This window comes from Dreissena polymorpha, chromosome 1 (assembly GCF_020536995.1).
Source record: "Dreissena polymorpha isolate Duluth1 chromosome 1, UMN_Dpol_1.0, whole genome shotgun sequence".
Lineage (NCBI taxonomy): Eukaryota > Metazoa > Mollusca > Bivalvia > Myida > Dreissenidae > Dreissena > Dreissena polymorpha.
Window position 1 is genome coordinate 69935617 of NC_068355.1, and position 20535 is coordinate 69956151.

The 20535-nt window shown below is 36.5% G+C and overlaps 1 protein-coding gene across 1 annotated transcript in view; it reads left to right on the forward strand.

Annotated features, from left to right (window-relative positions):
- LOC127880678 (kinase suppressor of Ras 2-like) overlaps window positions 1-20535 on the forward strand; it is a 55856-nt gene that overhangs the window by 17125 nt on the left and 18196 nt on the right. The window contains exons 2-12 of the mRNA XM_052428049.1: window positions 35-166; window positions 1486-1636; window positions 2064-2083; window positions 4298-4545; window positions 5434-5807; window positions 8218-8266; window positions 8598-8681; window positions 11134-11231; window positions 13578-13808; window positions 15021-15090; window positions 15546-15597. Of these exons, the coding sequence (XP_052284009.1) occupies window positions 35-166; window positions 1486-1636; window positions 2064-2083; window positions 4298-4545; window positions 5434-5807; window positions 8218-8266; window positions 8598-8681; window positions 11134-11231; window positions 13578-13808; window positions 15021-15090; window positions 15546-15597 (1509 nt within the window). The remainder of the gene's footprint in view (window positions 1-34; window positions 167-1485; window positions 1637-2063; window positions 2084-4297; window positions 4546-5433; window positions 5808-8217; window positions 8267-8597; window positions 8682-11133; window positions 11232-13577; window positions 13809-15020; window positions 15091-15545; window positions 15598-20535) is intronic.

Genomic DNA, 20535 nt, shown 5'->3' on the forward strand with positions numbered 1-20535 from the left:
TTAGATTTGATACAGTAATCTTTATTTTCTTCAGGGTAAATTGGTGTTATATGTAAGCAAGCAGATCATAATAAAAAACAAGTTCACGACTGAAGACAATGTGCATGACTTTCCAAATACACAGCAATGGTTGGCCTGTGTAGGACTGCCACAAACGACCATTAAGGTAAGAGCCAGATCCAAGTAAGTTTTTTTGTGTTTAACTCAGCAGAGTTCAACATGATCCTGTTGAGCTTTTGTGCTTTGTTTTCCGTCAAAACTGAGAACAATAGAAATGGGCAAAGTGACCGTTGGTAGCAGTGTCTTATCTAGAAATCAAAAGTATTGGGGAAATTCCCACATCATTTTCAAAAATAGGGGTGATTTTTCAGATAAGGATGGGGATTTCATCGTGGAGGTGTACACTGTTTAGTCCGATTATTTTGGTAGGTATAACGTAGCCAAAAAACAACCCAAGAACCACTCACTTATGGCAATTACGTCCAGCGCATTCTGCATACTTTTACATTACGATGATCAGCCTGTAGGCAGCATTTAGTTAGGTGTATAAATACATGATTATGTAAATGAGATAAGATTATAACTCGTTTTTTTTTTCAGAGAAAACCGGAGGTATTGTCATAGCCAGCTCGCTGTCCTCCATCTGTGTCATGTTAAAACCTTGACATTTGCCTCTAAAATCAAAGTGCTTCCTCCTACAACTTTGAAACTTTATATGTAGATGCACCTTGATGAGTTCTACACGCCACATCCATTTTTGGGTCACTTGGTCAAAGGTCAAGGTTACTGTGACCTAAAAAACAAAAAATTCTGACAAACTTTCATTTATTCAAAACTGCACCCTCAGCCGAGCGATGGCACCTGTTACGAGGTGCTCTTGTTTTGTATTGCGTTACTTTTTAGAGCAAAAGTTCAGATACGCTACAATATTTCAATATGAAACTGCATGGGCGTATAGATATCAATAAGGAGAAATGCAATGAATAATAACAATTATTTGGCATGGGATACTATTTCAACGAATTTGCTTGTTGATTCCTTTTTTGTTGCTAGAATACATGTAACATTACTGAAGTAAAGTCTTCAAATGTAGATTGTTGGTGCTAATCATTTACTACACCTGTTTTGTAACAAACTGTAATTAAAATATGTCTACAAGTGTAGTCAAACAAATGAACCAGGTTCTGAGAAAACTGGGCTTAATGCATGTGCATAAAGTGTTGTCCCAGATTAGCCTGTGCAGTATGCACAGGCTAATTTGGGACGACACTTTCTGCTTTTATGGTATTTTTAGTTTCAAGGAAGTCCCTCCTTACCAAAAATCACGTTGAGGTGGAAAGTGTCGTCCCTATTAGCCTGTGCGGACTGCACAGGCTAATCTGGGATGACACTTTATGCACTCGCATTAAGCCTTTTTTCTCAGAACAAGGCTCAATTGATCTCAAATTTCTGCAATAACCCTATATGCTGTCTGATTGATTTCAGGCCCTGATGCAGGAGGATGAGAACCTGACTATATACTCCTTGCTGGAGCTGTCAGAGTCGGACATTAATACACTGCTTCACAAGTATAAGGCTACAAGTGAAGATGCTCGCAGACTTAATCTTGCGCTTTGCAATTTGAAAATTGCTACAGGTTGATATTTTGGAAATATATGTTCTTCTTTTGAAATGTCCCCCACCACTATAGTGGGGGACATATTGTTTTTGCCCTGTCTGCTGCTTTGTTTGTGGGTATGTTTGTTTGTGTGCCCCAACTTTAATAATTGCAATAACTTTTGCAATATTGAAGATAGCAACTTAATATTTGGCATGCATGTGTATCTCATGGAGCTGCACATTTTGAGTGGTGAAAGGTCAAGGTCATCCTTCAAGGTCAAAGGCCAAATATATAGCTTCAAAGCAGCACAATAGGGGACATAGTGTTTCTGACAAACACATATCTTGTTGTGATCAACTTTTGTCTGTTGTTGATGGTCAACATTTAAATTTGAAAACTCTAGAGGCCACATTTATCACCAAATCTTAATGAAAGTTGGTCAGAACATTTGTCCTTATTACAGCTCAGCTGAGTTTGAAACTGGTTCATGTTGAGTAAACAACAAGGTTGTAAGGTCAACTTAAAGGAAAAGCTTGTACATGTAAATACTCTTGAAGTCGCATGTTATCAGTGTATTCCGCAAGCACCGGCAGCTAGCGATTTTACCAGCTGCTAACAATATTTGCGTTGGCTACTTTTCCTCAGAATATCAATTGATTAAAGTGCAAGAAACGTTTGTTTAATTTTTTTGTCACTGGCTACTTTGAAAATATATCTGGCTTACTCAAATGTTTATGGAGAACACTGGTTATGCCCAATCATCATTGAAACCTGCTCAAAACATTTGTCCCTATGAAATCTCGATTTTGTTTAAAACTTATGTCAAATGATGGCCAATCAAAAGGCACTACCAATTTTTTATCCAAAAGTAAAGTGAGTTGTCTCCCATGCATTTTTAAATCAAAAATTAAAGAGTGAGTTGTCTCCCATGCGACTGATGATGGGCTAAAAGTTTTTATTCAGCAAAAATATTAAAGCCCGTGCTTTTCATGAGGAATAATGACGTGGTATTGTACATGGGATCTAATTTTTGCACGCATTCTTGAACAATAAAACTTGGCAATGCTTTTCGATTTTACAAATCTAATTATACATATTTGAAAATACTTACATGAAATAATGTTTTGTGTTATACCCATGTATAACATATGGATATAACACATAATTCAATAAGTTAGGCAAATAGCTTGTTTTGAGATTGCTTAACTATGCCCATGCATACATATACATGCATGACTTGACCAGTTATATCATGTGCCGGATATATTGAGGTCGCAATCTTTGGACCCCACCAATTAGGATATATTGGAGTTCGCAATCTTTGGACCCCACCAATTAGGATATATTGGAGTAGCAATCTTTGGACCCCACCAATTAGGATATATTGAGGTCGCAATCTTTGGACCCCACCAATTAGGATATATTGGAGTCGCAATCTTTGGACCCCACCAATTAGGATATATTGAGGTCGCAATCTTTGGACCCCACCAATTAGGATATATTGGAGTTGCAATCTTTGGACCCCACCAATTAGGATATATTGAGGTCGCAATCTTTGGACCCCAGCAATTAGGATATATTGAGGTCGCAATCTTTGGACCCCACCAATTAGGATATATTGAGGTCGCAATCTTTGGACCCCACCAATTAGGATATATTGAGGTCGCAATCTTTGGACCCCACCAATTAGGATATATTGAGGTCGCAATCTTTGGACCCCACCAATTAGGATATATTGGAGTTGCAATCTTTGGACCCCACCAATTAGGATATATTGAGGTCGCAATCTTTGGACCCCACCAATTAGGATATATTGAGGTCGCAATCTTTGGACCCCACCAATTAGGATATATTGAGGTCGCAATCTTTGGACCCCACCAATTAGGATATATTGAGGTCGCAATCTTTGGACCCCACCAATTAGGATATATTGGAGTTGCAATCTTTGGACCCCACCAATTAGGATATATTAAGGTCGCAATCTTTGGACCCCACCAATTAGGATATATTGAGGTCGCAATCTTTGGACCCCACCAATTAGGATATATTGAGGTCGCAATCTTTGGACCCCACCAATTAGGATATATTGAGGTCGCAATCTTTGGACCCCACCAATTAGGATATATTGAGGTTGCAATCTTTGGACCCCACCAATTAGGATATATTGAGGTCGCAATCTTTGGATCCCACCAATTAGGATATATTGGAGTTGCAATTTCTGGACCCCACCAATTAGGATATATTGAGGTCGCAATCTTTGGACCCCACCAATTAGGATATTTTGAGGTCGCAATCTTTGGACCCCACCAATTAGGATATATTGAGGTCGAAATCTTTGCACCCCACCAATAGGCATATATTGGAGTTGCAGTTTACTATACAAGATTTCAACATTCACAGGTGCATGGATATCAATTATAAGAATGTATTTGTAATTCATAAAAACAGTAACCATGCACTTTCATATTTGTACAGTTATTACCCTGTTCATTCATTTGCATGTTTATGAAAATGCATCACAGGTACAAATATGTGAGTTAAGGGACAGACATCCCTTGAAATAACCTTTTCTTCTAGTTCTGCACCCATCAATAAATGAAATTAATTCGTGGGCTGTTATCAATCCCAAGAATTTTGTTGTGAATCCAAATATGAAAATATTAAATAATCATGTAATAGAACATTTATTGCTTGCAGAGCGAGAGTTACAAGGAGGGAAGCAGCACTTCTGGAGACAGTGACGTGGAGCTACATTGGACCAACCCTGATGCCACGGTGGCCTACGGGGACTTCCCAGTGAGACGCAGCCCTAGGCCTTCCACTTCCTCGCTGTCATCGTCCGACAACTCCACAACGACAAGCGCCCCCGCCCAGACCCAGAGCACGCCCCCCTCCCCTGTGCCCCACCACCATCATACACATAACGAGCGAATGAGATCAGTCGGGTAGGTTTGAACTTGAGACTTTTATTGCTAATAATTTAAAAGTTAAATCAAACTTGCTGTGAAGTTGAAGATTAGTTGTACTTTTGTTAGTTTAATATAAGGAGAGTTACAATGTAGCTGAGATTGTTTAATTGTAACGTATGGGCATCAATATTCAAAGAGTTATCTTATCTTTTTTGACGAATCCTTTAATGCGCAATTTTCATAGTACAGTTAGGGTGTAGTTAAAGCTGGGTGGGGGAATGGCTATTTACAATTAAACTTACACTTTTTGTAAGTTTCATTTAATTTTCAAACATTTTGTTACTCATTAATTATAACATGTTACTCATTAATTATAACAATAATGGACATTACCCTAGATTTAAAAGCTCACAGAAGGATTTGATAACCTGTTGCTGACTGAGTACAGGGACTGCAAAGCCATCGTGGGTCTGAATCAGCTTGTTTAAAAACATTGTAAACGTCTCGGCATTTGACAAGCTGGCAGTTCTTAGAATGTCTTGAATAGGAAAATTCTTTCATTTCTGAATGCCGCATTCCAAAAAACTGTTTCCTCTTCTTTCTCTTCTTCTGATTTTTCTTGTTCATTATAGAAAAACAGATTAATTGTTTTTATCTGTAGATAAATGGCTTATACCATTAAATCTTCAAAAATCATGATAAATTCCGAATTCCACAATTTGTTGCAAAAAATTTATTTGTGTAAATAATGAGATACAATGCCAGTACATGTATTATTTTGTGCACTTGTTATGAGAATAAATTGACGATTATCAGTAAAGTTGCCATATATAGCCATTATAGGTAGTGCAAAACATACGATTAGTCATTACCCATGTATTTTGTCTATTACAATCACTCATCAAACAAACCCATTTTTATAAGTAGCTACACGCCACCGCCCACACCGCCACTGGTACGAACACCAAAGACTAAATATCCAATCACACCTCCACCAAAGAAAAAGAACCTCCTGTTTCCCGAGTACCCCACCATCAGCCGCAGCAAGTCACAGGAGTCCCAGCTGGCTCACAGAGTGCATGACATTGATCCTGTCAGATCTGGCAAAAAGAAGCAAGTGAAAGACTTGAATCTTGGAAGTAACACTTACGTGAACCTTGGTGGCAGTCATGATATTTTGAATTTCCGGCGCCACTCTAACGAGCAGGATGCCAGCAGTCGAGGTCCCTCTGGGCCTGCATCGCCAATCATCACCTCACCCATTCATTCACCACACTTTACAGGGGCATTAGCAGATGGTAAGCTATTGAAGAATTTCAACAAAAATTCCCATTTAACATTATAATTATGTATTTACTGCACTATTGTTGTGAAGCAACAGTGAACGCCCGGCTTTAAATCTGATCTGGATAGATTACCATACTTGGTACACTGTACATAGAGAAACATAATGGTGACTCAAAGTAAAAGACAAAAAAATGCAATACAGCACTAGAATAGTCATGTTTCTTATTTCATTACAATGAGCATATTGTATTTCTGTACATAAATCAAAGCGCTGAAGGCACTGAAGTCGTTTGCTATTGCATAATTTAATAAGAGGAAAATCGTTTAATTATCCAACCACAAATGTTTGCCTTACTCTGTCAGCCTGTCTGGAAATCGTTCCTGAACGCCTGGATAGGCTGCCCTTATTTACCAGTCACTATTTGTATTAAAAACAGTTGCCACAAAATATATGAAAACAAATTCCTTTCAATAGCTGTAGTATTGATGTTGTATTTTTTGGTGTCATTATGTGTAAAGGTTTAATAAATGTAGGCCTAGCCTGTGATTGCTTTTGGGCACCGTTGGATTAAGGTTAAGATCACTGTAAGTAAAATGGGATTGAAGTTTCTGCTCTTCCATAAGAATTTTAATGGAGGATTTACATTGAAATTTGTAATCATTTAGCTGATATGCAGAGCTTATTTTGTGTTGTTTTTATGCCCCGGTAGTGTGGCATATAGCATTTGAACTGTCTGTCCATCTGTCCGTCCATCCAAAAACTTTAACACTGGACATAACTTTTGCAATATTGAAGATAGCAGCTTGATATTTGGCAGGCATTTGTATCACATTTTGAGTGGTGAAAGGTCAAGGTCATTCTTAAAGGTCAAAGGTAAAAAAAAAATCCAAGGGAAGTAACAAGCTTTAAAGGGAGATTATTTCTATTTTTAAAGGGATATAATCAAAAACAAAAATAAATAAATAAAAGGGGCACAGTAGGGGGCATTGTGTTTCTGACAAACACATCTCTTGTTTTAAATAAATAAGTTTTATAAACAATAAAATGAAGTTTTGTGGTATGTTACATTTAATCTTAATTTTCATTTTTAAAAACTATAATTTTATCTCACTGTTGTGCTCACTCATGGTGAGCTTTTGTGATCGCCTTTTGTCCCGTTGTCCGTTGTGTGTTGTGCGTTGTGCGGCGTCAACATTTGCCTTGTAACTCTCTAGAGGCCATATTTATTGTCCAATCTTCATGAAATTTGGTCAGAAGATTGGTCTCAATGATATCTTGGATGAGTTTGAAAATGGTTACGTTTGCTTGAAAAACATGGTTGCCAAGGGGCGGGGCATTTTTCCTTATATGGCTATATATAACTATTGTAAAATCTTGTTAACACTCTAGAGGCCTCATTTATTGTCTGATCTTCATGAAGTTTGGTCAGAAAATTCATCCCAATAATATCTTGGACGAGTTCGAAAATGATGCCGGTTGGTTGAAAAACATGGCCGCCAGGGGGCGGGGCATTTTTCCTTATATGGCTATAGTAAAACCTTGTTAACACTCTAAAGGCCACATTTATTTTCCGATCTTCATGAAACTTGGTCTAAAGATTTGTCCCAATGATATCTTGGATGAGTTCGAAAATTGTTTTGGTTTCTTTAAAAACATGGCCATCAGGGGGCGGGGCATTTTTCCTTATAAGGCTATATATGGCTATAGTAAAACCCTGTTAACACTCTAGAGGCCACATTCATTGTCCAATCTTCATGAAATTTGGGCAGAAGATTGTTCTCAATGATATCTTGGATGATTTCGAAAAAAATTATGTTTGCTTGAAAAACATGGCTTCCAAGGGGCGGGGCCTTTTTCCTTATATGGCTATAGTAAAATCTTGTTAACACTGTCTCTAGAGGCCACATTTACCTATTGATCTTCATGAAACTTGGTCAGAAGATTCATCCTGATAATATCTTGGATGAGTTCAAAAATGATGCCGGTTGGTTGAAAAACATGGGTGTCAGGGGGCGGGCATTTTTCCTTATATGGCTATAGTAAAACCTTGTTAACACTCTAGAGGCAACATTAATTTTCTGATCTTCATGAAACTTGGTCAGAAGATTTGTGCCAATAATATCTTGTTATCTCAGGTTAGCGACTTTGCGCCTTTCAGGCCCTCTTGTTTTATTTAACTATTATGCAGCTACTTCAGGATTTATAATCAAATATATCTTCGCAACTGACATTATATCAGTTGACTGATAAATCCCATTACATTTCACTATCAAAGTGAAAGAATAGTCAAGCGTGCTGTCTTAGAAATTCTCCTGTTCAATGTGGACTAAGGACATGGGATTCATTTCAAATTTATCTATGATTTTGAGAGACATTCAGTTTTTCAAGATTAGGGGTAACATGATTTTTGTTATTTTCAGGAACATTAGGAGGTCCTCATGCAATGATGAAGCATCATATTAATCATAGGTATCTGTAGAGTGATGTTCATGTTATGTTTGTTTTGTTTATAATTATTTCATAGCAAATAGCGGTTTAATTGACCTCAACGGCACTTTAATATAAAAGTAAGCTTAATAATGTTTACCTGTTTATCACTTGTATCCAAGTTCTGGTCAGTTCCAACAACTTTCCAAAGGGACTTGTTCAATGCTGATTACATATTGTTTAACATTTTGACATGGTTTATTTACAATATTCAAGTTCAACTGTAAAATTGGTTTATTTTATTCCTATAAATGTAGTTAAAAAATTTATCCACATGTTTTAATGTTCACATGTATTTGATGATTCATTTCAGATACATTAACAAGTTATTAATAGGAAGCACCTGTGATGTCTGTTATAAGAGTATATTCCGTGGAAAATATTGTAAACATTGCAAGTAAGTAATTATTATGATGGCATAACTCAGGATATATGAGAAACATTTATGTAATTATCCCCCGCCATAGGCGGAGGGATATTGTTTTGGCGGTGTCCGTCCGTCTTTCCGTCCGTCCGGCACTTTTGTGTCTGGAGCCATATCTTGAATGTGCCTTTGCGGATTTCATTTTAACTTGGTATGAGTATATATATGGATAAGAGGATGATGCACGACAAATGGCATTGTACACCATCTGTTAATAACGGAGTTATAGCCCTTTGTATCTTGAAAAAAAGCTTTTTTGAGTGTCAAATATAACACTTTTGTGTCCAGAAGCATATTGGCGGGGGATATTAATTCGATGATTTTGCTTGTTTTTCATGTAAGCAAACTCAGTTATTAACAAAAATATGACTTATAAAAAACAGCCTTTGGACCCCAAAGCCAATTTGGGACAAAACTTAACACATTCCCAAGGCCTGGTTTGCCCAGACACCTGCTCTTATGTATATTTTCAAATCGAAATCTTAGCCGTTTTAAAGATTTTTCCATTTATAATGCTCCCCCAAAATTTTTTGGGGGGAGCATATAGTCGCCACTTCTTCTGTCCGTCTGTGTGTTCGTCCTTCCGTGCACAATTTTAGTCCGGGCTATTTCTCGGCAACTAATGACTGGAATTCAATGAAACTTAACTACCAAGAGGAGATGTGCATATTATCAGCGGGTTCTGGTCGGATGATTTTTCACATAGTTATGGCCCTTTCAAATTTTCCATTAACTGTACATATAGTGCAATTCTTGTCCCCCCAACTACTAGACGTTTCCTTTTATCTGAATATATAGTGCAATATTGTGACAAAAAAACCTTTGGGGAGCATCACCCGTCTCCGACGGTTTCTATAGTGGCCACTTCGTCTGTCCGTCCGTGTGTCCGTCTGTCCGTGCACAATTTTAGTCCGGGCTATTTCGCGGCAACTAATGACTGGAATTCAATGAAACTTCACTACCAAGAGGAGATGTGCATATTATCAGTGGGTTCTGATTGGATGATTTTTCACATAGTTATGGCCCTTTGAAATTTTCCATTAACTGTACATATAGTGCAATTCTTGTCCCCCCAACAACTAGACGTTTCCTTTTATCTGAATATATAGTGCAATATTGTAACCAAAAAAACCTTTGGGGAGCATCACCCGTCTCCTACGGTTTCTTGTTTAAGAAGTTATAGTAATAGATGATCTTCTTTTAACAAAAGGTTTAAATTTGCTATGTTGGTTATTGATTTAAAATCTGGGTAATCATCACACTGAATAGCTGAATCAGATCGTTCTGAAATATCACATTAACATACTGTGCTATCTTCCTGTTCCTCAATTCATGTTTGCAATATGTGGTAAAATTCCATTAACAGAGATGTCAATACTTAAGCACTTGTGCTATGATTGCCCTTTTCAGCGACTGCTTGCTATTTAATTGAGCCTTGTTAACCAGGTTTTCCGAAGGAAAAAGTGGTTATTAGATTGGAGAATGCGGGCGGGCTGGCTGGCTGGCGGGCGGGCGGAACAAGCTTGTCCGGGCCATAACTATGTCGTTCATTGTCAGATTTTAAAATCATTTGGCACATTTGTTCACCATCATTGGACGGTGTGTCGCGCGAAATAATTACGTCGATGTCTCCAAGGTCAAGGTCACACTTTGAGTTCAAAGGTCAAAAATGGCCATAAATGAGCTTGTCCTGGCCATAACTATGTCATTCATTGTGAGATTTTAAAATCATTTGGCACATTTGTTCACCATCATGGGACGGTGTGTCGCACGAAAGAACCACGTCAATATCTCCAATGTCAAGGTCGCCATGACTAAAAATAGATTTTTTTTTAAAACAAACTTACAAAGGGGGTTAACTTTGTTTGTTCATTTCAAAAGTTCAGTTTGAGTTTTCTCCCTTTATCAGATTTTTTTTTCACAATGAAAACCTGGTTTTGTGACAATTTTGTCCCTTGTTTTTAGAAAAATGGCTTTGATGAATGTGTGTAAAGGGTCGTCCAAGATTAGCCTGTGCAGTCTGCCATACAACACTGCCCATTTTCTCTTTCAGTGCTGGAACCGAATTTTGAAGGCCTTTGCAAACAGTTTGGATCCAGATTAGACGCCACGGAACGTGGCGTCTCATCAAGATCCAAACTGTTTGCTATTCTTATAGTATTCTTTGAAAAAATCGAAGAAAATGCTAATTTTAGAATTCAGCAGACGATATTTTAGCTGATGACAAATTTCCCAGCATGCAAAGGGTTAACTGGATTCTTGTGTAGAAGAGACTGCGCAGGTGCATCTTGTACAATTTCTTAAGCACCTACTTTGACCCAATGTAATCAAAATAAAGCTTACTACTGTATATGACATACAGGTGAAACTTGAGAGGCCATTCTTCCCAGTGCAACCCCATTTGTATTGTTTTGTTGTATTGCAGGTTTAAGTGCCACAGAGACTGTGCCAATAAAGAGTCACCGAGTTGTGGACTGTCAAAGGAACTCGTAGATGTAGTTATGAAAAATATTTTTGTTGATGGTAAGTACTGATTGATGAAGTCAATATGTGCATCATAGATGTTGTCTACAATTACACAGAAATAACTTTATGGTATGATGATAAGCATGACATTGAGGTATCCTTGATTAGGTGTCTACAATGTACTCTATTTTTGTTTAAGTGAACGACTTTTGGTGACAACCAAAACATAGGTCTGGCCAAGTAAACAAATGATCTCCTAGTCTGCCCAGAAATGTTTAAAATTAAAGGTCTTGATTTTTATGTCCCCCAGTCTATACTGGGGGACATATTGTTGTTGCCCTGTCTGTTGGTGTGTTGCTTTGTTACTTTGTTGCTTTGTTTGCCCCAAACTTTAACATTGGCCCATAACTTTTGCAATCTTGAAGATAGCAACTTGATATTTGGCATGCATGTGTATCTCATGGAGCTGCACATTTTGAGTGGTGAAAGGTCATAGGTCAAGGTAAATGGTCAAATTTTGCAATATTGAAGATAGCAAATTGATATTTGGCATGCATGTGTATCTCATGGAGCTGCACATTTTGAGTGGTCAAAGGTCAAGGTCATCCTTCATGGTCAAAGGTCAGATATATTGGGGGGGGGGGGACAAGTTTCTTTAAATAAAATACCAATACAAAATATATTTTAAAAATTGTATCTTAAATATCTGACTTAAAAAAATTATAACTTGGAGTAATTACAGTTTGTGGGCATTTTCCAAAACTAATACAAAATTATACCAAACAGTGCCTTAGTGTGTTTATCACTTATGTTAAAAAATAGGACATATCTATATGTTTATGGCACTGACAGTAATTATGGACATAATGTTGTATGTCATATATTATGATTTATCGGTAAGCTGGACCTGCCAGGCCCTCTCATTCCTTCTGGAACAGGATAAGGTCATCTTTCAGGCGAAAAAAATCACGTAATTATTTGCACCAAGCAATTTACAGGAACACCGGCGGTTGCAACTGTCATCGCATACAATAATCATTCAAAGATGTGTAGTTAATACATACGGTAAATCAGTTTTTGACATTTATACAGATTTAATGAATATTGTGTACTGGGTTGGAAATTTCTGTTTGTGTGGTGATGGAAGTTTTTTTGTGTCAGCATTTGCTTTAAACCAGGTTTTCGACAAAGTTGAAAATCCTGGTTATTAGATTGTGGTATGTGGTATGCATTGCTCCTTGACTTTAACTATAGGTTAATCAGACATTTCATAAGCATTCAAGAGGAAAGAAATTGGTGCAATAAGCACTTATATATTATGGTTGATAATTGCTTGTGCCATGATCAATACACTATGTTTGGTATTATACAATTTTCTTACTTTCTGCTTAAATTTTGAAAATAAACATAAGAAATTGGTTGGCATTTAAAAAAAGGTAAAATTATTTTTTTTAATTTGCAACATCATGAAAATTAACAAAGTGATATTACTGCGCTAGTTTATGTGTGTTGTGTAACACAAATTAGAAGCACATTTTTGTTTAATAGGGGGAGTTAGTTAATAAATGCAAGTGTGATATATAAATGTAAATCTGATAGATTTATCTATGTTAAACAGATAGTTAGTTCAAATGTACATATAAATAAATATATTACAACTTCAATCTGCTAGAAATAGGAATGTTGAAGCAGACAGGTATAGTAATGTAAAACTGATTGATATAGCAATGTAGGACAGACGGATAGACGGACAGACCGATAAATAGACGGTTTATTCAGAATTATATTACAGAACATTGTCTTCATTCTATATTATGCACATTATTTTCTGTCATTTCAATCCGATTAGCCACATAACATTATATAACAAATAGATAAAGAGTTTAAATTGATAGGTATGCCTATGTTAATCATGCAGAATTAGCTTTTTAGTCCCCTACTGGTTTCACCGGAGGGGACTTATGGTTTACGCTCCGTCTGTCAGTCAGTCTGTCTGTCACACTTTTCTGGATCCTGCGATAACTTTAAAACTTCTTAATATTTTTTCATGAAACTTGAAACATGGATAGATGGCAATATGGACATTATGCACATCATTTTGTTTTGTTCCTACGTCAAAAATTATGGTTGCTATAGCAACAAATATATATAAAAAAAATAATCTGAAAATGGTGGAATTTCTGACAATGGTGGAGCCGGTAGGGGACTTATATTGCTTGACACTAGTCTTGTTTAATCTGAAAGTTAAAGAAATTTTAAAAAGACAATAATATAAATTTTACATAATGTTTTGCAGAACCAACAACAGTTAAACCATAATTTTAAATTAGAAGTTTATTTTTTTAAGTTCTATTTTATACTAAGGACATTCACCATGCCACTATCATGCCTATAACTGTTCAGGTGCCAACCCACGTCAGACCCCCACGCCCCACCTCCTGCCCCAGGGCACACCGGAGCTACTGCGGCCCACACGCTCCGTGCCTGCATTCCAGGTCCCAGACTCGAGCTCTGCCTCTTCCTCGAACTCTTCGACACATTCCTCCCCCCTGCCTACTGGGTTGTCATCAGGCACCATTACCTCCCCATCTCCATATGCTTCCCCAAACATTCAACGGTCTTTCCGCTTCCCAGGTAGGAACTGCATTTATGTTTGTGGGTATGTGTTGTATTTTGTGACATTGAAATGTAATTATTTGTATGCAAAATCAATATTTCACAAGATCTGTGACTAAATGTTTATGTCCTCCACCACTATAGTGGGGGACATATTGTTTTTGCCCTGTCTGTTGGTTTGTTTGTTGGTTTGCGTCAAACTTAAACATTTGCCATAACTTTTGCAATATTGAAGATAGCAACTTCATATTTGGCCTGCATGTGTATCTCATGGAGCTGCACATTTTGATTCGTGAAAGGTCAAGGTCATCCTTCAAGGTCAAATGTCAAATATATGGGTCGAAATCAATCATTTAATGTACACTTTTGCAATAATGAAGATCGCAACTTGATATTTGGCATGCATGTGCATCTCATGGAGCTGCACATTTTGAGTGGTGAAAGGTCAAGGTCATCCTTCAAAGTCAAAGTTCAAATATTTTAGGGGGAAATAGTGTTTCACAAACACATCTGGTTGCATGTGCATTTTATTTGCAAGTGGTTATATATTCTCTATGTTTAAATTTGGCAAAATAATGTTTTTTCAAGTAGTTAACACATAAAACTGTTATTACTACCCTCGTCAGATTTTTTTAGTCAAAACATATTTTGTTTTGCCTTAAAACTGAAATGAAAAAATAATTAAGCTATCTATGCCCCCTTCTTCGAAAAAGAGGGGATATATTGTTTTTGACTTGTCTGTCTGTCTGTCATTCTGTCCCAAAACTTTAACCTTACAGTAAAGTTTTGCAATAACTTTAAAATATTGAACATATTCAAGTATCTCATGGAGCTGCACATTTTGAGTGGTGAAAGGTCAAGGTCATCCTTCAAGGTCAAAAGTCAACACAAAAAAGCGCACGTTAGGGGGCATTGTGTGTCTGACAAACACATCTCTTGTTGGTTTAAAAAGAAACTGTTGTAGCCAATTTAAATGTTTGATGAAAGCTTAATACACTAGCCATGGGCTGATATGACAAAGAGTAGTTTGATGTTAATAAGAAACCAGCTGCTAAGCATAGATATAATTAGGGAAATTAAGTAATGATTCAAAAATCACTTCAATATCAAGGATGTTATCCTGTTGTAATTCCTAATTTGTTGGACACAATAAGTACAGTAATTACATCAGGAAATTAATATTTGTATAATTATTCTACATTGTGATTTGAGAATGTTTTACATTTGCAGACATATCTGAAAGCTCTATGGATGTCACCCAGACTGAGCCAGTAATTTCCTCTGGCTGGGATAGAGATTTGTAAGTACATTTTCTGTGATATATAGTTCGTGCCATGTATGTGTGTTTGTGTCTGCATGTGGGGAAACGTTCATGTTGGGCTTATAACTTGTCTCATAACTTTATCAAACATGACAGGAACATGAAATACATTGGCACAAATTATCATTATCTTGGATGGTTGTCTGTAGATTTTTAGTTTTTGGACGATATCAACAAAATACTTGTATATATTTATAGTCAAAGGTATTTGCAATATTAAAATTGCTATTGTTAATGCTCATATTGACACATTACTGCATTAAGGGGACATACATAAAAACAACATTTATGGTTTTCATGAAGAAATGGTTCATTTTGTAATCGTTTTCCGACCTTATATGAAACTAGAGAATTCTGTTGCTTTTGTTGCATCAACAATGCGATTGCATGATTGCTAAATTTATTAAATAACAATTTGCAATTTTCTTTTTCAGAGATGTAGTTAGTACCAATACTTCCAATGACAGTGATAAAACAATAATAGATGTAAGTACATTACTTAAAATACTCAAGTTTCAGCCTTTGGTCAGACATTAGGGAGAAGTCACTTCTCTCTTGCCTGGGCATCAGGATAAATCAATTCATTTTTTTGGTTATGTGAAGTTTATCTTGTAATGAGTTGCTTTTTTTTACCATTTGAAAGTTGTGAATACAAAATGAAAATTAAGAATTCTGTGCATTTAATTATCTTAATTTATAATTGAAATTATCATCAATTAAAAAAAACATTTAAGAGCACTTTACAAATTCATATGTGCATGAAAATGCTTAATATATTTACATTCCACACACTTACCCAACCCAGGCACACATTTTTATGCTCCCCGAAAATTTCTGGGAGAATATAGTTGCCAGTTTTTCCTAATAATAGATTTTTCTGCCACACTTTTGTTACAGTTTCTCAGAGCGCCTTCAGTATTTTACCGATCTCTAACATATTTGGCATGTAGGTACCTTGCATGAACCTCTACCTTTTGATGAGGTTTGAGGTCACTGGGGTCAAGGTGAAGGTCACCGAGGCTAAAAATAGATTTTTTTTAGGTGGTTTCACAACGCAAAAATTGACAAAGCCTATCATCGGGGAGCATCCATCAGTTTCTTTACTTATCTCTTGTTTATTTTTAACTCGACTATTATATATGAAATATATATAGTGGAGCTATGCTACTCATGTCGGCGTTTCCGTGCCGTTTCCGTGCAAATGTTAAAGTTTTGTACCTCATATTTTGCATACTTGTTAACCAACATGACCCCAACCTATAAACAAGAGCAGACAACTCTATCAAGCATTTTGTCATAATTATGGCCCCTTTTCCACGTAGAATATGCAGCAAATGTTTGCGTTCTACCCCAAATATTTTCAATGTCCCTTGACATATTGCTTTCATATTTTGCATACTTGTTTACCATCATGACCCCAACCTATAAACAAGAGCATACAACTGTTTCAAGCATTTTGACAGAATTATTGCCCCTTTTATACTTAGAATATGCATATTATTGATAAATCTATGTAAAACTTTGCGTACTACCCCAAATATTTTCTATATCCTTTGACAAAGTGCTTTTATATTATGCACACTTGTTTACCAACATGACCCCAACCTATAAACAAGAGCAGACAACTGTATCAAGCATTTTGTCATAATTATGGCCCCTTTTCCACTTAGAATATGCAGCAAATGTTAAAGTTTGCGTACTACCCCATCTATTTTCAATGTCCCTTGACATATTGCTTTTATATTTTGCATACTTGTTTACCATTATGACCCCAACCTATAAACAAGGGCATACAACTGTATCAAGCATTTTGACAGAATTTTTGCCCCTTTTATACTTAGAATATGCATATTATTGATAAATCTATGTTAAACTTTGCGTACTACCCCAAATATTTCCTATATCCTTTGACATATTGCTTTTATATTTTGCATACTTGTTTACCAACATGACCCCAACCTATAAACAAGAGCAGACCACTGTATCAAGCATTTTGACATAATTATGGCCCCTTTTACACTTAGATAATTGAACATTTTGCTTAAATTGCCATAACTTCTTTATTTATGATCACATTTTATTATTACTTTGACAAAACAACACTTACCTGAATACCACAATGGATTCCACCCAAACAATACCCCACGCCCCTACCCAGAATCACTCCCCCCCCCCCCCAACCTCCCCCACCCCCCAATTATTTTATTTTTTTTAAACATCAACTAATAAATTACCACACCCCACATTATACCCCCCCTCACCCCCCATAACCCCCCCCCCCCCCATTTTTTTTTGTTTAACATCATCTGATAAATTACCCCACCACACATTATACCCCCCCCCCTCCATTTTTTTTAACATCATCTTATAAATTATCCCACCCCACATTATACCCCCCTCTCCCCCCCATACCTCCCCCCCCCCAATTATTTTTTTATTCGGTTTTTTTTTTAAAGATTGTCTAATAAATGACCCCCCCCCCCCCCCAACACACATTATACCCCCTCTCAACCCCCCCCCCCTTTTTCTTTTTTTGAAAGATACAGTCGGACGGGTAGTTCCGGATCACTAGCGTAAATAATGGTGTTAATATTTTTAAAAGAAAGCAATTGCTTTCAAAACACTTGGATTGTTGAGGCAAAATATTTCATCTTTCAGGCCATATTAATTTATTATTACTTACCAATACATTTCTGATGCAAATTTGAACTTATTCACTTGCATACAGACGGCTAGTTCTGAATCGAGTGCGGTGATTTCGGATCACTCAGACTATTGGGAAGATGTAGGTCAGGGATCATCTCAAAACTTATTTTGACTGACAACAATTATTTTGAGAAACTAGGCACTTTTCCTTTCATATATATATATATATATACAAAATCTTTTGTGGTAGCTAGAGCTTTAAAATATTACTAACACAGTATTTAAACAATTATAAACTGTTTTGAGATTTTCCCCAATCAGCTGATCCGCAACTGACATGTACACGAGGTGCAATTTCCATGCTTTTATTTCCCTAAATCATAAACATATACTAAAATCACACACAGGAATTTAAAAAAAATTAATAAATAAACAGATTCATACCAAATGTACAAGCATTTACTAAGGAAATGTGCTTCTAAATCGTCTTTTAATTGTTGACGCGTGTTATAGATAGACCGTGCAACGGTAAAATGACACGACTGTGATAGTTACCAAAGTGTGATTTTCAATGAAAACACCGTTGAAATAAGAAGCAAAACTGTGTTATTGCTTGAAATTGATCACATTTTCCAAAAATCACAGTTATATTGATATGGCAATATCTTTAAGACTAATATTTTAATTAAATCATAGAGTTGATTCGGAATTACCCGAGATCAGGAACTACCCGATCGACTGTAGACTAATAAATTATTGAATATGAACAATTTCCCCATGATGGCTTACGTTATACTGTCAAGCACTTGAATAGTCGAGCGCGCTGTCCTCTGACAGCTCTTGTTATGCCCCCGGTAGGGTGGCATATAGCAGTTGAACTGTCCGTCAGTCAGTATGTCGGTATGTGTGTATGTCAGTCTGTCCGTCCGTCCGTCTGAAAAAAACACTTTAATGTTGGCCATAACTTTTGTCACTATTGAAGATAGCAACTTGATATTAGGCATGCATGTGTATCTCATGGAGTTGAACATTTTGAGTGGTGAAAGGTGAAGGTCAAATTCATCCTTCAAGGTCAAATGTCAAATATATGGCGTCTGAAAACTTAAACGTGGGCCATAACTTTTTTATTAATATTAAAGATAGCAACTTAATATTTGGCATGCATGTGTATCTCATGAAGCTGCACATTTTGAGTGGTGGAAGTTCAATGTCAAGGTCATCCTTCAAGGTCAAAGGTAAATAAAAAAAAATCAAAGCGGCATTCTCATGAAGCTGCACATTTTGAGTGGTGGAAGGTCAAGGTCATCCTTCAAAGTCAAAGGTCAAAAAAATATATATAAAAAAAAATCAAAGCGCCGCAATAGGGGGCATTGTGTTTCTGACGAACACACCTCTTGTAATTTTTTTTTGGGGGGGATATATTTTTATATTAAAAATTTCATACTTAAATACCGTATCTCTAGTTGGTATGCTCCCGGATCAAATAATTGTGGGTATATTGTTATTGGCCTGTCTGTATGTGTGGGTCTGTCCCAAAACTTTAACCTTGGTCATAACTTGCAATATTGAAGATAGCAACTTGATGTTTGGCATGCATGTGTATCTGGTGGAGCTGCACATTTTGAGTGGTGAAAGGTCAATGTCATACTTCAAGGTCAAAGGTCAAATATATGGCTTCAAAGCGGCGCAGTAGGGGGCATTGTTTCACGAACACAGCTCTTTTGACCAAAGATTATTATTAATTTGCCATTATATTTGTATTGAAACAACAATAGAACCTTTTAAAAATACAAGTCTTTAATTATCACACAAATGTCACGGAATAATAGTGTGTGAGTGCATCACTGAACCTATGCCTTAAAAATCGCCAAGCTGTTATCTAGGCTTATCAATGGTGTTGGCCTGACATCGAAATGTATTTGATGTGAATTCTGAGATGGTAGTTGCCAATTTCTAGAGAGTTTAAGCTGTATGCGTGATACACAATTATCACGTTTATATTTTTAAAGGCATCAATCAATACTTCTGCAGTAGAACAGTGCATTTACTGTAGGTAGACCATTATTAGCTTTTTACAGGATAGGAAGTATAAACAAATATCAGACATTTTTCTGCAATATGTGAATTGAATTAGAAAGACTTTTGAGAAAAAAAAATGTTTGCCCAATTTCAAATGGGAGGTTGCTGTACAGGTATTGTTTGGTAATGAATTTTCTTGATTATTCTGACAAAAAAGTTCTTTTTAATGAGAATTTCATGCTTTTACCAAATGGTCTGGGTTAAGAATTTCCCTTTTCCGTACTTATGTCCCAGTCCTGAAGCTTTCATTAATATCTCATCTCCAAATGGTGGATGGATTTTGCTGAAACTTAAGTTCCTGAATGAATATGTAGAGGATCGTTAGGGAAGGAATTTTGCCAGGGACAAAATGTTGCAGAAATATGGCTCTTTTGTCAGCATTTTCACTTCCAAATATTTAAGCCCCAAAATTGTGTGCACTCAACTCTTAAATTGCAAGGTACATGTGTAGATATGTCATAACCGTATCAGCTGAATTTGCTTTAATTTTAAGATTGTTATTGGAGAGGGAATTCTGGCAGCAAATAATTTTGGCAGAATAATGGCCCTTGTTTTATTTTTTAATTATTACCTACATCAGCACTTTAATGTTGTGCACTCGTCTCCTCTAAATCAAAAGGAAGGATATTTTCAAAACTGTAAAGCTTATGACTTTAATGTGTTGACGATTGTAATGCAGGACATTTGGTTGAAACCAAT